Here is a 16,064-nt window from a genome sequence, read left to right as displayed (position 1 = left end):
ACCAGGGTCAGGGCCCCATGACGAGGAAGAGCGTCTGGTTTTATTTTCTCTGCCCTCAAGGGTCTGGGTGGGAGGAAGGCTCCTTGCCAGGCACCCAGGGGACACCGCACTGGACAGCCACACAGGGTATCCTGGGCAGCCAGCCTACTCCCAGCGTAGAGACTCGGCACCATCGTGTGCGGCTCCTGCCAACACCCACCCTTGGCTCGCTTTCATAGAAGAGCCGCGTGCTCTGTGACATCCTCTAGGGGCCCCTGTGCCAGTCCAGGATCGGGTGCTGCATGTGGTACCTTCACTGTGCCCGGTGCAGATGGTTTGCTGGCTAGGAGCAGACACGCCAGCCAGGTTTCTTTGCTGCCCGCTGATGGGCCGGTCCTTGTGTTGGCCTGCAGGCGTGAGAACCGGCTGAAGCTGTCCCATGACTGGCTGTGCTACCTCGCCCCTGAGATCGTGCGTGAGATGACCCCCGGGAAGAACGAGGACCAGCTGCCCTTCTCCAAGGCCGCCGATGTCTATGCCTTTGGGTGAGCAGGCCCCTGGTGCTCAGAGGACGAGCGGGGCCCGTGGAGAGGGCCCTGGGGAGAGGGAGGTGTGCCCTGAGCGGGTCAGAGCCCAGGCTTTGGGGTGGAAACCATCCTGGCTTAGAGCTGTGGCTCTGCCACATGTGGGCTAGTGAGCACACCTAGACCTTCTGCATCCCCAGCTCTGAGGGGCAAGAATAATGTACCTTCCATTTACTAGTAACGCCATTTAGTAACACACTAAATAACCACTGACCTGTGGGGACAGGGCACTCTCCAAGCTAACCAAGAACTCTAGTGTCCTGCTAGTAAGCCTCAAGTGCCCCGTCGAGCCGAGGTGCCTACTGATAGAAATGTAGTATGAACAGGGCGCTCACTTCAAGTGTTCTGGGAGCCACATTAAAAAAAACAGACAAGTAGCCAGGCGTGGTGGCCTACGCTTGTAATCCCAGCATTTGGGAGGCTGAGACAGGAGGATCGTGGTTCGAAGCCAGCCTCAGCTACTTAGTGAAGCTCTTCGCAACTCAGACCCTGTTTCAAAAACAACAACAACAACAACAACAACAACAACAACAACAAATCAAATAGCCAGGCATGGTGGCACATGACTGTAATCCTAGTACATGAGAGGTTGAGAAAGGAGGATTGGAAGTTCCAGGCCAGCCTCAGCACCTTAATGCGGCCCTCCACAACTTAGACCCTGTTTCAGAATAAAAAGTAAAATAGGGCTGGAGGTATTGCTCAGAGGTAGAATGGCCTTGGGGTCAATCCCCATACCATCAAAAATTAAAAAAAAGCAAAATTAGTTTTAACAATTAATACATGTTGGGCATGGTAGCATATACCTATAATCCCAGTACTTGGGAGGCTGAGACAGGAGGATTACAGGTTCAAGACCAGTCTCGGAAACAGCAAGACTATTAGCGACTTAGTGAGACCCTATTTTAAAATAAAAAAATAAATAAAATTAGGCTGGGCATTTGGCTCAGAGGTAGAACACTCCTGAGCTCAATCCCCAATACAAAAAAAAAAAAAAAAATTAGTATATCAGATTTGATCATTTCAATGTGTAATCAATATGAAAAATTAAGGAGATATTTTATATTCATTTTCATACTGAGTCTTCAAAGGCTGTTATGTGTCTCACATCAAGAGCACGCTGTGGTCCCCACTGTGAACAGTGTAGTCTGATTAATTAGAATGTCCTCTTCCCAATAAATTGAGGAAGCCAAGGGGATTTGGAGGGACGGGGGCGCTGCTGTGCTCTCTCGGGGCCTCTGTCCTCCTGGGGTGGAAGGCTAGGACCTGCTTTCCTTCTAATCTTTACCTTTATCATTGCTTAAGCATGATGGGGGCTCTGAGCGGGGCCTAGCGTTCTTGTTACTCCTCCAGCAGCCTCCTGATGGAGGCATCCGCCCCTGAGGTTGAGCGGTGTGCCAGGAAGTAGAGAGGGGTCTGAAGGGGTCGCATCAGAGCATCCCCCAAATCCCGGAGGGGAGGGGAGAAGGTCTGGAGGAGGGTCCTGGACCTCGCGCTGGACTCTGGGCTCATGCCTGTGGCTGGGTCTCCACAGGACTGTGTGGTATGAGCTACAAGCAAGAGACTGGCCCTTTAAGCACCAAGCAGCGGAGGCCTTGATCTGGCAGATTGGAAGCGGGGAAGGAGTGAAGCGGGTCCTGGCCTCGGTCAGCCTGGGCAAGGAAGTCACGGTAAGTAGCTGCAGCTTCTCAGAGAGAAGCAGGGCTGAAGGGAGGGCGTGGCTGCGACGGCTGCCTCCGTTCACCTGCTTGAGGGGGCAATTTATTCCACTCAGAGAAAGCTGTTTGTTTGCTGTACTGGGGATGGAAGCCAGGGGCATTCTGCCTCGGAGCTACACCCCCCTGCCTTATTTTTTCTTCTTTATTTTGAAACCGGGTCTCACTGAGTTGCAGAGGGCCTCACTAAGTAGCCGAGGCTGTCCGCGAACCGCGATCCTCCAGTCTCAGCCTCCAAAATGCTGGGATGACGCCTGGCTGAGGAAGCAATTTAAAGATTAAAAACACTATGTGGGCCGGGTAAGATGGCACACGCCTATAATCCCAGTACTTGGGATGCTGAGACAGGAGGATTGCAGCTTTGAGGCCAACCTCAGCAATTTAGGGGGGCCTTGTTAAAAAATAACCAACAAGGTCTGGGGATATACCTCAGTGATAGAAACATTCCTGGCCTCAGCATTTCCGGTATGATCAGTGATAACCCTGTGTCCTGCTTGTGTATCAGGTGGGACTTGGGACAAAAGCCTTGCCATTTGCAGCCTTGTCTGGGCAGCAGCAGAAGCATGGAGACTTCCTTCCCCGGACTGACCGAGGCCAGGACTCACTTCACTCCTTCCCCGGCTTGTCCAGGCTGAGGTCTTAAGGGGCTGTGAAGCGGGCGTGGTGGCACACACCTGCAATCCCAGTACTAAGGAGGCTGAGACAGGAGGATTGTAGGTTTGAGGTCAGCCTCAGCAACTTAGCGAGACCGTGTCTCTAAACAAAAAATTTTAAAAAGGGCTGGGGGTATAGCTCGGAGGTACCGCACCCCTGGGTTCAGTCCCCGGTGCCACGCACTCAAGACAACAGCTGAACGGGAGACCTAAGTGGCCTGTGTTTCTCATTGAAGTCATGAGCTAGGTTGGTGGGACCACTGTGCATAAATGCTAGACAGGCACGGTGATTGATCTCTGCCTCGTCTTCCTCGAAGACCTGCATAGATCTCGACAGCACCCTTTGGTAGCGTGGAGCGAGGGCATCTTCACAGGGCTTGTTGAAAATGGCATTATTTCAAATCTGCTTTGTTCCACAGTAAAGCCTTTGTTATCTTTGGAAATGCAAAATAGTTTCATAGGTGTGCGCCTCCAAGCATGACACCAAGTGCTCTCCAACCCCAGGCGTCTGGCCAAACGACGCTCTATAGCTGAGGTGCCGGAAGGTCTGAGCATCACTCCAGCGCGCTGGGCCTGTCCTCCCAGGCCCCCGCTGGGCCGGGGCCGCGTGGACGTCACCTTCAGCAGGACCTCTCCTTGGGCCCCTCAGGGTGTGGGTTTGGGATCCTGACTGTGGCTGCACAGACAGACGTGCGTGCGTGTGTGTGTGTGTGTGTGTGTGTGTGCGCGCACGCGCATTCTACCCCCAGCCTTTTTTTACTTTTTATTTTGAAGCAGGGCCTCACTAAGTGGCTGAGACTGACCTCAAACCTGCAATCCTTCTGTCTCAACCTCCCAAGTACTGGAATTACAGGCGTGCACCACTATGCCTATCTTGCCTTCAGGTCTTTTAACAATTTTTTTTTTTTTTTTTTTTTGGTGGTATTAGGGGTGGAACCCAGGGGGCATTCCACCTCTGAGCTACACCCTCAGCCCTATTTTTTTTTACTCTTTATTTTGAAACAGGGTCTCACTGAGTTGCAGAGGCCTCATTAAGTAGTAGCTGAGGTTGTCCGTGAACCCAGATCCACCTGTCTAAGCCTCCCAGATGCTGGGATTGCAAGCGTTCGCCACCATGCCCAGCTTAACAAATGTGTTTAAAACACGAAGCTCTAACAAGATTAAGCTGGTGGCATAGAGCTGATTCTGTATCTTCGTGACTTGTTTCCATGAGGTTTTGTTATGCTCATACCTCAGCTCATTAGCAAGCCCCTACTGCCTGCCTCTGTCCTGCCTACCGTCTGTCTACTATCACTAGACATTGAGGGTGTGTCCAGTTTTTCCCTTTACAGAAACATTAGTAAGGATGGCTGTGTATAACCTGAGTGCAAACTGGGCGTGGTGGTGCGTCTCAGGACTTGGGAGGCTGAGATAGGAGGATCCAGGTCCGAGGACAGCCTTAGCATGTAGTGAGACTCTCATCAATCTAGAGAAACATAAAATAGGGTGAGAGGGTATAGCTCAGAGTACAATGCCCTGGATTCAATCCCCAGTACCACACAATAAACAAACACACCAGAATGTATATGTATGTTGGTTTTATCTGAAAGAAAAAATATTCTTAGCAAGTTCGCCGGGCAATCACCTTCATTCCCCTCTGCACACTCAGCATCACCAAGCAGAGTGCTGCGTGCTGGCTGGAGGGTACCAGAAGGGCCCAGCACTGGCTACAGTCAGGATAATCTGGAAGCTTCTTAAAAATACCAGGGTGAGCTGGGCGTGGTGGCGCATGCTTGTAATCCCCGCACTTGGGAGGCAGAGACAGGAGGATCGCGCAGGTTCAAAGCCAGCCACCCGCGCTGGCTTAGGAGACCCTGTTTCCAAATAAAAATGTAAAAATAGGTCTGGGAGTGTAGCCTGGAGGTAGAAGGGCTTCCAGGAACCCCAGTACCACCAAAAAACAAACAAACAAACAAACAAACAAACAAACAACAACAAAAAAAAAAACCACGGCGAGGGCTGCCTCCAAAGAAATACCAATTTACCAATTTAACTGGCCTGGGATGAGACCGAGATCAAAGTTCATTTATCTTTACCTTTAAATGAAGCTCCTCAGATAATTCTAGAGCACAGCCAGAGTCCTGAACTAATTGGAACAGTTTTCTTTCCATGAGGATTGGGGGACTGGTATAGTTCTTGGAAGCACATACCTGTACAGATATTTGCACTTCAACCAGATGACAGGTCCCACTGTGGAACAAAGTAGGTCAGATGTAATGTCATCTTATCTATTTATTTGTGTTGTTTATTTTTGTGGTATTAGGGATGGAACCTAGGGGTGTTCTACCACAGAGCTATACCCCTGGCCCTTTTTATTTATTTATTTTTTATTTATTTTATTTATTTATTTTTTTGTGGTACTGGGATTCCTGGAAGCCCTTCTATCTCCGGGCTACACTCCCAGACCTATTTTTACATTTTTATTTGGAAACAGGGTCTCCTAAGCCAGCGCGCAGCTGGCTTGGAACCTGTGCGATCCTCCTGTCTCCGCCTCCCAAGTGCGGGGATTACAAGCGTGCGCCACCACGCTCGGCCTATTTTTTATTTATTTTTTGCGGTACGGGGGATGGAACCCAGGGTCATCCTATCTCCGATCAACACCCCAGCCCTATTGTTTATTCTTTATTTTGAAACAGGGTCTCACTGAGTTGCAGAGGGCCTCACTAAGTAGCTGAGGCCGTCCTTAAACCACGATTCTTCTTCCTTAGCCTCCCAAATGCTGGGATTACAAGTGTGTGCCACCACGCTTATTTTTATTTTTTATTTTGAGACAGGGTCTATAATGTCACTTTTACTGAGCCCTCAGAAGATACCTAAACTAATTGTTAGGATTTCCTTTAGAGAGGGATGTGGAAACCTTTTAAGAATAGATTGAGAGCTGGCCTGTAATCCCAGCACTTGAGAGGCTGAGACGGGAGGATTGCAGGTTTGAGGCTTCTTCAACAACTTAGCAAAACCCTCAGCAACATAGTGAGACCTTGTTTTGAAATTATAAAAAATAATATAGGGCCGGGGGTAAATAGCTCTGAGGTAGAAGGCCCCTGTACAAAAATAAAATTAAATTAAATTAAAAAAAAATAAAAATAAAACAAAACAAAACAACAACAACAAAAAAAACAGAATAGATAGATGGTAGGCAGGGATGAGGTAGGATGGATGGAGAAGCCGGGCAACTGCCCAGAAGCCAGGCCCTGGCTCGGGAGAGGGCGTCGTGTGGGGTCTCTTCTGTTGCTAACACGTTACTCTCGGGGCATGGGGTGGGTGCCGGCCAATGGCAATAAAAATGGTTTTGAATCCTGGTCACACGGGACTCCCTCCCTCCAAGGGCGGCTTCCTCCGTCCCCCAGGCACGGTGCTGAGTAGCTGGCCTCTGCTCTGTGTGCCGAGGTAGCCAGAGAGCTGTCATTTTATCCAAGGACACATGAACACGGGGAGATAGCAAAAGGCCAAAGAGGTGTTTAGTGAAAGCAGCCGGGCCTCTGCAAAGGCGCCGACATCTTTGCTCTGTCTCTGTCCCTTCCACTACGCAGCTCAGTCCAGCTTCTCTTTACTCATTTAGCGATTCCGTGATTAAATCTTCCGTGCTGTGCCCAAGGTGAGAAGAGTGTTAAACAGCGTGCTTGCTAACGTAACACAGTAAATGCCGCTAGCCGCACTGGAAAGGCAGATTACATTTTCTTCTTTGTGGGTCTAATCTCTTCCACTTTGTTACGCAAAGCCTCGCCCTTTTTTATTGGCTTCATCTTTAGATTATAGTTGTTTGCTAAAGTTTGGGGTTTCCACCTGTGTGTGGTAGTGCATGCTTGTAATCCTAGCACTGGGGAGGCTGAGGCGGGAAGATCGCAGGTTTGCAGCCAGCCTCAGCTCCTTAGTGAGGCCATCCATAACTTAGTAAGACCCTATTTCAAAATAAAGAGTAAGCCGCGTGCGGTAGCGCACACTTGTGATCCCCGTACTTGGGAGGCTGAGACAAGAGGATCACAGGTTTCACGAACAGCTTTAGCTACTTAGTGAGGCCCTCTTCAATTTAGTGAAACCGTGTTTCAAAATAAAGAATAAAAATGAGGGTTGGGGGTGTATTTTGGAGGTAGAATGCCCCTGGGTTCAATCCTCAGTACCGCCAAAAAAAAAAAAAAAGAGAGAATAAAAAATAAGTATGAGGATGTAGTTTGGAGGTAGATGCCTCTGGATTGAATCCCCAGTACTGCAAAATAAAAATAAAGAATAAAAAGGGGGGCTGGCGATGCAGCTTGGAGGTAGAATGCCCCTGGGTTCCATCCCCAGCACCACAAAGTTGAGTTTTTTGTTTTTGTTTTGTTTTTATTTTTATTTATTTATTTATTTTTTTTGCGGGTCTGGGGATGAAACCCAGGGGCATTTAACCTCCGAGCTACACCCCCTGCCCTATTTTTTATTCCTTATTTTGAAGCAGGGTCTCACTGAGTTGCGGAGGGCCTCGCTAAGTAGTTGAGGCTGTCCACAAACCGCGATCCTGCAATCTCAGCCTCCCGAACGCCCGGCTCACACAAAAAATTTTTTTTAATGTCTTAGGTTTTCCCTGTTGTTTCTAATTGTCTTGCCCCCGCCCCCCCTTTCTTTCTTCTTTTCCTTTTTTGGTACGGAGGATTGAACCCAGGGACATTCTGCCTCTGAACTACACTCAGCCCTTTTTATTTGGAGATAGGGTGTTGCCAGGCTGCTGAGCTTCTGGCTCAGTCGCTGAGACTGGCCTCCAGCCTCCTGTCTCAGCCTCCTGCATGCTGGGATTACAGGCTTGTGCCGCCACCACCTCAGGCACGTGTTCCTAAATACAGCTGGACTCCGTGGAGGTGATAGAGAGCGAAACCGTCTCTGGAGGATATGGCTGTGTGTATGTGTGAGGAGGCTTGGAATTGAAAGTTCATGTCTGAACCAAGACATGAACAGTGCTAGAAGATTAAAATCAAGGAAATTCCTTAGGTTATGGACCCATTTAAGGATGAAAAATACAAAAAGTCCAAGACACGGAGGCTCACGGAGGAGTACCGAATTCTTCCTAATGGGAATTTCCACGAGAAAACAAACAGTGGGGCAGGAAATCATCAAAGAGAAAAATAAAATTTCGCAGAAACTTTAAAGGAACAAGAGCCTTCAGCTGAAAAGGCCCAATGGAGGGTCCTCACTAAAAGCTGAAAGAAAAAAAAAAGATAAAACCAACACAGACATATTTTTATGAAATTCTACTATAACAAAGATAAGGAAAAGATCCTAAATGTTTGTTTGTTTGTTTGTTTGTTTGTATGATTGGTTTTTAGTACTGGGGATTGAACCCAGGGACATTCTACCTCCAAGCTACACTCCCACACTCCAGCCCTTTTTATTTTGAAACAGGGGCTGGCCAAGTTGTTGAGGATTCGCTAAGTTGCCAAGGCTGGCCTCGAACCTACAATCCTCCTGTCTCGGCCTCTCAAGTACTGGGATGGTGGCAAGCACCACTGTGCCCGTCAGATCCTATATGTTCCTAGAAAGAATAAACCAGAGCATCTACAAAAGGTTAAGAATCAGACCAACACCAGATTTCTCAACAATGCACTGGATGCTAGTAGACAGCAGAGCAAAATACATGAATAGTATTTGGGGGAAATTATTGTGAATATAGAATTGTATTCCTGGTGTGAGGACAAGCTAAGGACTGTTTTTTTTTTTTTTTTTTTTTTTTTTTGGTGGTACTGGGGGTTCCTGGAAGCCCTTCTACCTCCGGGCTACACTCCCAGACCTATTTTAACATTTTTATTTTGAAACAGGGTCTCCTAAGCCAGCGCGCGCGGCTGGCTTCGAACCTGCGCGATCCTCCTGTCTCTGCCTCCCAAGCGCGGGGATTACAAGCGTGCGCCACCACGCCCAGCTCTAAGGACTGTTTTTAGGCGTGTGAGGATTCAGAGATTATATTTCATGCGTCCATTGCGAGGCAGTTTCTTTAGGCTTCACTCATTTTGCTGGAGTAAGAGTAAAGAGAGGGAAAGATATGGGATACAAAGAAGGGTGTCGGTGACCCAGGGAAAGAATAAAAGAAAACAGAAGGATCGTAGCTGTGCACAGGCCGAAAGGGCCATTTGATGGAGATTGTTTCAAGTAAGTGACTCTGGAAAACACAGAAGAGATCCCACAATTAGCAGATTACAGAAGGGGCCAGAAGACTTCAGGAATATAGTAAAGGTGTTTGTTCTCCCAACAAGGAGAAATAAATAAATAAAGCTGAGCATGGTGGTGCATGCCTGTACTCCTAGCTACTCGGGAGGCTGAGGCAGGAGGATTGCTGGAGCCCAGGAGTTTGAGGGCAGCCTGGGCAACATAGACCACATCTTAAAAAATTTTTTTTAAAAGCTGGATGCTGTGCTGTTCACCTATAATCCTCGTTCATACTTGGGAGGTTGAGACAGCAGGATATCAGGTTGGAGGCCAGCCTCAGCAATTTAGCCAGGCCCTCAGCGACTTAGCAAGACCCTGCTTCAAAAGAAAAAGGGATTAGGATATAGATAATAGGTAGAGGGCTTCTGGTTTCAATCTCCATTACTAAAAAGGAAGAGGAGGAGGAGGAGATGCAAAGGAAAAAGGGAGCAGACAACCTCTGCATTTCATTTTGAACTGGACGCATGAGCACTCTCCCGAGAAGCAGCTATTTATTTCTCCGTGCATCATGCTGGCGGGTGTTTGGGGTAGCCAGCTAGGGCGCTTGAGAGCATCGAGGTGCCCACCTCTATGCCCTCCTTCTCCCAGCCAGCTCCCAGTGCACTCATGGCCGCTCCCTTTGCAGGAGATCCTGTCTGCCTGCTGGGCTTTCGAGCTGCAGGAGAGGCCCAGCTTCAGCCTGCTGATGGACATGCTGGACAAGCTGCCCAAGCTCAACCGGCGGCTCTCCCACCCCGGGCACTTCTGGAAGTCGGCTGAGTAAGTAGGCCCAGCGCCAGGTCCTGACCGCCTCCCCCGGGCTCTCGGAGGGCCGCACCTGCTGCCTCGCCCCAGACTCTGATCTGGGAAGTACAGGGAGCTGATCAGCCCCGGGATGCCAGGGCTTCGTTTATCAGGTTTCTGTTGGAGATAACCTTTGACAGGGTTAGAGGGTTGTGCCCTGGAGAGGCAAGGGGTTTAGGCTCTGCACATACTTGGATGCAAGAAATCCTGCCCCTCCTCTATGAAGTCACACGACCTTTGACCACAGGGTCAAAGGGTGACCTCCACAGAGTAGGAAGGCTACGGTTACCTGGTTACCTCTTCTCTACTCTCTCATTCCCTTTCTTCTTTGTCCCTCTGGCCACCTCTCCCAGAAAGAAACCTCTGCCCTGTCACAACTTTTCATGAGGATTTGGCCCGATTCTGGCCCTGGGCTCCATGACTTTGAAGAGTAATGGTCAGCCAGGCGTGGTGGCACATGCCTATAATCCCAGTTCATGGGAGGCTGAGACAGGAGGATTGCAAACTTGAGGACAGCCTCAGCAACTTAAGACTTTCAGTAACCTAGTAAAACCCTGTTTCAAAACAAAAATTTTAAAGGGCTGGCGGTATGGCTTAGAGGTAGAACACTCCGTGGTTCAATTCCCAGTAACACACAATAGTGGAGTTAGGTAAGACAGAGGATGCAAACTTTGACTGCAAGGGGCCAGGTGGTGTGTATTCTAGGCCTTGCAGACCAGGACAGGAATTCAAGTCCCGCCTACCGGCTCCGGCACTCATGGCATGCAGAGCATCGCCTCTGTCACCGCGACGAGCCACGGTAGGGCAGGAGCCCAGGCCAGCAGAACTTGGTATTGAAATCTGACTTTATATAACTTTTGCACATTTTAAAATAGCCTTTTAATTTTTTTCTCTCTCCTAGCCATTTAGAAAAGTAAAATCCATTCTTAGTGTTTGTACAAAAACAGGTGGCGGGCTGTTCTTGGTCCCCAGGCTGGGTTCCTGGAGGAGATGAATAACTTTAGACTTTTTAAAGGCAAAGGACACTTTCTAAAAGTGAAATCTCCCACAGAGCCCTGATATTTAAAACAAATGAAAAGCCGGGCATGGTGGCGCACGCTTGTAATCCCCGCGCTTGGGAGGCTGAGACAGGAGGGTCGCGCAGGTTCGAAGCCAGCCTCAGCTACTTAGTGAGGCTCTCAGCAACTTAGTGAGACCCTGTTTCCAAATAAAATATAAAATGGGTCTGGGAGTATAGCCCTGGAGGTAGAAAGCCCCTGGGTTCCACCCTCAGTACCACCAAAAAAAAAAAAAAAAAAATAATAATAATAAAAAAAATGAAAGGGAGCGCCTTTGATGGGAGCAGAGGGCAAGAAACTATCAGCCACCCCGTCAAGGTAGCCCCGGCCCCCACTCCCTGTCCACCTGCCCTGGAGAAGCTGAGTGCCTAGAACTCATGCCTGGTGCCCAGGTGTGTGGCAGCAACATTCCTTGTTTCAAAAAGGAGGAGATACTAAGTACCTGAGGCCTGCAGAGGGTACAGTCTGTCACAAGTTTTCTTAAAGCACTTTGAAATGGTCCTCCAAACCATTGAGTTAGTTCGTGGCGCTATTTGTCTTGCCCGTAGTTTGCCGGGCCTTTTCTTGGGGAATCAAACTGGGCCCAAACTCAGGGGAGGAGACCCTTTGGGTCACCCAGACAGGGCCAGGGGGTGGGAGTCGCTGAACAGTTAACTTTGCTGCTCTAGGCCAGCGGCAGGGATGGTCCGGAGGGACCACCATTCAGGGTGCTGGAATACTCTACCTTATATCTGCAATATTGGATTCAACATTTTGCTCTTAGGGTAGATGAGAATTCAATACAGGTTGAGCATCCCTTATCTGAAATGCCTGGGACCAGGAACACTTGAGATTTCTGAGTTGCCTCAGTTTGGAAATGTTTGCATAGATTTTGCCAGTTCAGCAATCCACGTTGCCACTCAGAAAGTTCCCGATTCCAGGGCATTTCTGTTTTCGGGTCAGAGGTGCTCTGCCTGTACCAGTGTGGGGGTCACAGTGCAGCCCTTAGGAGCGTGAGCTCTACCCCCACAGCATACCTGCTCAGCACCTGGGGATCCTGGGCCTCCACCTGCAAGGAGTGTACAGTCAAGTCAAGGTAGAGACAAGCAGACACACTGTCCTAAGCCCCCAGGCCACAGGACTCTATTATGTCTTGTCACCTCTGCATCCCCAGCTCCTAGCTCAGTCCCAAGAACAGGGCAGCTGGCCACCAAACACCTGACAGGTGCATGGAGGATTACGCCAGGCTGAGTGTGTGGGAACATCTACCAGGCCTCTGCCACCAGGGCCCTGGAGGGAGGGCCTCCACAACACAGCCGGGCATCAGCTGGGGCTGAGCAGGAGCCGCGCCAGCAGGGACAGAGCTTGGGGTTCACCAGGCAGCCCCAGGACGGGGTGGAGGCAGCAAGGCCAGGCTCCGATCTGCTCCCGGGAGACCTTGGGCCACCCTGTGCATAGCCTGGGCCCTGGCTTCCTCACCCCGGAGCAGGTAGACCATACTAGGCAGGCACAGGCATTCGGGATAATTCTATTCCCTAAAAACCAAATAGCCCCACCTTCTCATGTCACATGGGAAGCGGAGTCACAGGCGCAGGCTGTTATTGTCCCAAAGCCCTCAGCTGCATCCTGAAAGGGAAGACACAGCAGTGTCTGCTCAACACCTCAACGTGCCTGCGTCCACACCTCCCACCACCCACCTTCTACACGCACAGCCTCTAACTCTCATTTTCTCTTTTCTTTCCCATTGCCCTTGTCGCTTTATTTTTTTATTCTGGGGGTGGCGGATGTGCTGTTCTGTTCTCTCATCTGCCCCATCCCTCCATCCTGACTCCTCCACCTCTCGCGGGCGCCGGACCCGCGGTCTGGCCGCACTCTTCCCGCTCCTGGCGGATGGTCGTGGGGCCTCCAGTCGCTGGCGGAGCCGCTACTACGGGAAAGGACGTTACGGTCACGCTGACTTTAAGAACTCCTGTCCAGTTCTGGAAGAATAGTGTGTTCCTGTCGTTTCCTCGCTCTGCTTGCATGTGGCTGTCCCGCCGCAACCCACTTCCTGTCCTGTCTCTGCATCCCAGCTTTTCATAACCATGTGGTTTTATTCCCATAACCCAAAGCCATGTCTTCCAGCTGAAATGGCCTCAGCAAGAAAGGGCCACTCTGCTTGTGTTCCTCTCAGCAGATAAGAGAGACCCACAGACAGGCAGGCTGGTGCAGTCCTGTAATCCGAGGACTTGGGAGGCTGAGACAGCAGGATCACAGGTGTGAGGATAGCCACAGCAACTTAGACCCTGTTTCACAATTAAAAAAATAAAAAAAAGTGGCCAGGTGTGGTGGCATACACCTGTAATCCTAGGACTGGAGAGGCTGAGACAAGAGAATCATAGGTGTGAAACCCGCCTCAGCGATTTAGTGAAGCTTTCAGTAACCTAGTGAGACCCTGTTTCAAAATAAAATGGGGCCAGAGGTATAGGAAGTAGAATACTTCTGGGTTCAATCTCTAGTATATATATATATATAAAAAAAGACCCACAGCACGTGGCAGGGCCTCTCTGTACCATGAGTGGACCCGTGACTTGTCCCTGGACAGGAGAGAACTTGGGTCATTAATACAAGTTCCCCACGCCCAAAGAAGAAAATCCAGTGAGCAGAAATGAGTCCAGGAAGAGGCAGTGTTGATGGTCAAGGGCTCTATAGACGCAGCTGTGCCTGGGGCGGCTTGGGCAGGGTTCCTGTGCCCGGGCTCCCTCCCAAGCTTGCCCAGCTGCCAGCCGAGTGGTGGGGTTGGAGGTGACCCTTTCTCTGCGGGGAGGAGTCCCCTGCCACTGCCCTGGCCGGGCCTCCGGGCCCCGGCTCCCCTGGCTCCTGTGCTCACGCCACCGTTCCTCTTCTCTGTCCTCTGTAGGTTGTAGGCCTGGCTGCCACGCATGCGCCGGGGGCTTTCTTCTTCCTAATGGACACCTTGGCACCTCGACTTCTGCTAAAACACAAACCACCAAGTGGGCACTAACCTGGGGATGCCGACTCTGCTGCTCCAACCTTCTCTCCAGACTGCTTGTGCTCTGTCTCTGAGGCGCCCCCGCGCAGCCTGCCTGTGCCTGAGCAACTGCTGGCGAGGACGGCACCAGCCGGCTCCCCGCCAGCTGCCCGCTGCCCTCCCAGACGCCACTCTTCTTTCTGTTTTCCTCTGAGGGCTGGTCTCGCTTCTGTTTGTTGGGTGGCCCCAGGTCACTACTAACCCTTCACAAGCCTCCTGCTGTCTGAGCTCAGAGTACAGGGAGGGAGCTTGGCTCTAACCCTGGGGACCTTGTCCTGCAAGGAGTGGAATGATTTCAGAGCTGCCCCCCAGCCAGCTCCGTGGTCTCAGGAGCCCTCTCTGGGCGCCTGCCTGTCTCCTTTGTAGACTGGGGCAGTAGACACTAAAAGTTGTGTTGCCACGAAACACCAGCTCGGCAGGGCTGCGTCCTCCATGGGGCACAGTAAGGTCCTAAAGCGGAGCGGGGATTGGTCTCCAAACCACTTCATGAGGCTTCTGCACCACCACGTTAGTCCGTGCACATCTGCCGGGGGAGCGCTCTTGGGGTGCACGAGTGGTCATGGTGCACCCCCCCCCCGCCTCCTCCAATCTCTGCAAGGGCCTCTGGGAATCTGCACCTCAGTCTGCCTCCCAGGGGACCCAGCGTTGGAGCATCATGTCTAGAAGGAGCGTGTGACGTCACTCCTGGTGCCGCGGCTCAGGTTTCTCTTGTGTCCCAGTTCCACATGGAGCAGGGTGCTCCCAGGCTTGATGGGGAAACAGTTCCGATGGGCCCACGGCAGTTGCGGTGCACCCTGGGTGCCAGGGAGCCGAGGCCTGGGGTCGGGGTGACGGGGGCAGCTCTGCCAAGGCTGTGGGACAAGCAATCATTGTCACTTCTTGGTGGGGGCTGGGTCCCCTGCTTAGCCTCTGGCTCTAGCCCATCCTTCAGCCTGATCAAGACCAGCAGGGCCATAACCCATGTTTTTGTTCCTCTTCGCAGCATTAACAGCAGCAAAGTTGTGCCCCGCTTTGAAAGATTCGGCCTGGGCACTCTGGAGTCCAATAATCCAAAGATGTAGCCAGCTGTGCAGTTTTTCTGCTGCCCATTTTTTTTTTCCAAGTGTTTTGAAAACACAAACCACCACAAACATTATTTTAAACCACTCCACCCACCCGATCCTGCAAACCAGGAGCCCGAGTTCGCCATTCGGACTATCCGTCACAAAGACACATGGATGGGTCCTGGAGATGGAACCGCACCTGCCGATTAAGATGACACCATCAGCAACCCCGTCTGTCCTGACCGACGACAAATGTTTACACATGTGTTTCTGCTGAGCGAACTTGATGTTTTGCAAGGGGTAATAATAAATAGGCCGTGCAAGGGCACTGGCACCTTGGGATGGCAGAAATGGCCGGCCCTTCTAGAGGACCCCGTAGCAGCTGGGCCGGAAGGAGGCAAAGCGTGGTGATTGTGGCTGCCGGGTGGGGTCCTTGTTTGACCTGGCCTCTGCCTGGATTCTCCCCTTGTCCTGTCACGCAGACAATGTCCCTTCTTCATCTTGCAGAGGAAACCCTGGCTAAGAGCCGTGCTGGATTAAGGGGGTTGGGAGTGCCCGGGGAGCTCGGATGCACCTCCCAGTCCCTCTTACCCAGGCTGCTTCTGCTGAGAAAATGAGGACAGAATACAGACACATAGGGAAGGATCTGGTCGCTCTAGCCAGGGATTCTGTTGCAGGGTGGGAGCTGCCTGCATGCTTGTGACAATGTTTCCCTCGTGAAGCCCTCAGGCACCAGGCGATGGGCCTTTAGGCCTCTGCCATTAGACACAGCCCAGTGCCTGACTGATGCCTGACCCAGAGCTGAGAGCTAGCCTGCAGCTGCACTTGGCGTGAGGGCTGGTGGTGAGAACAGGGAGATGGCTGCGGGGGGAGCAGACAGCTGCCCTACCTGAGCCCCTTCCTGGCACAGGGTGACCCTGTCACCTCACAAACCCAGCATCAGCCATGCTAGAAGCTTCTGGAACTCCCCACTGCCTCCGCTTCCCCAGCCCTGTTGTAGCCCCTTCGCCCGTTCGTTTCTGACCCCTCTGTCTG

General features: G+C 51.2%; 1 protein-coding gene across 1 annotated transcript in view; it reads left to right on the top strand.

Moving 5' to 3' along the window:
• KSR1 (kinase suppressor of ras 1) overlaps window positions 1–15,047 on the top strand; it is a gene marked incomplete at both ends in the record, with an annotated part of 150,116 nt that extends 135,069 nt beyond the window's left edge. The window contains 5 exons of the mRNA XM_080714006.1: window positions 393–524; window positions 2,095–2,230; window positions 9,761–9,894; window positions 12,865–12,945; window positions 14,969–15,047. Coding sequence (XP_080570132.1) covers window positions 393–524; window positions 2,095–2,230; window positions 9,761–9,894; window positions 12,865–12,945; window positions 14,969–15,047 — 562 coding nt within the window. The remainder of the gene's footprint in view (window positions 1–392; window positions 525–2,094; window positions 2,231–9,760; window positions 9,895–12,864; window positions 12,946–14,968) is intronic.
• Between the last annotated feature and the right edge of the window lie 1,017 nt (window positions 15,048–16,064).

The sequence above is a fragment of the Muscardinus avellanarius genome, assembly GCF_963383645.1.
Source record: "Muscardinus avellanarius genome assembly, chromosome: 16".
NCBI lineage: Eukaryota > Metazoa > Chordata > Mammalia > Rodentia > Gliridae > Muscardinus > Muscardinus avellanarius.
Note: the sequence above shows the minus strand (reverse complement) of the source record. Positions and strands in the feature narration are given on the sequence as shown.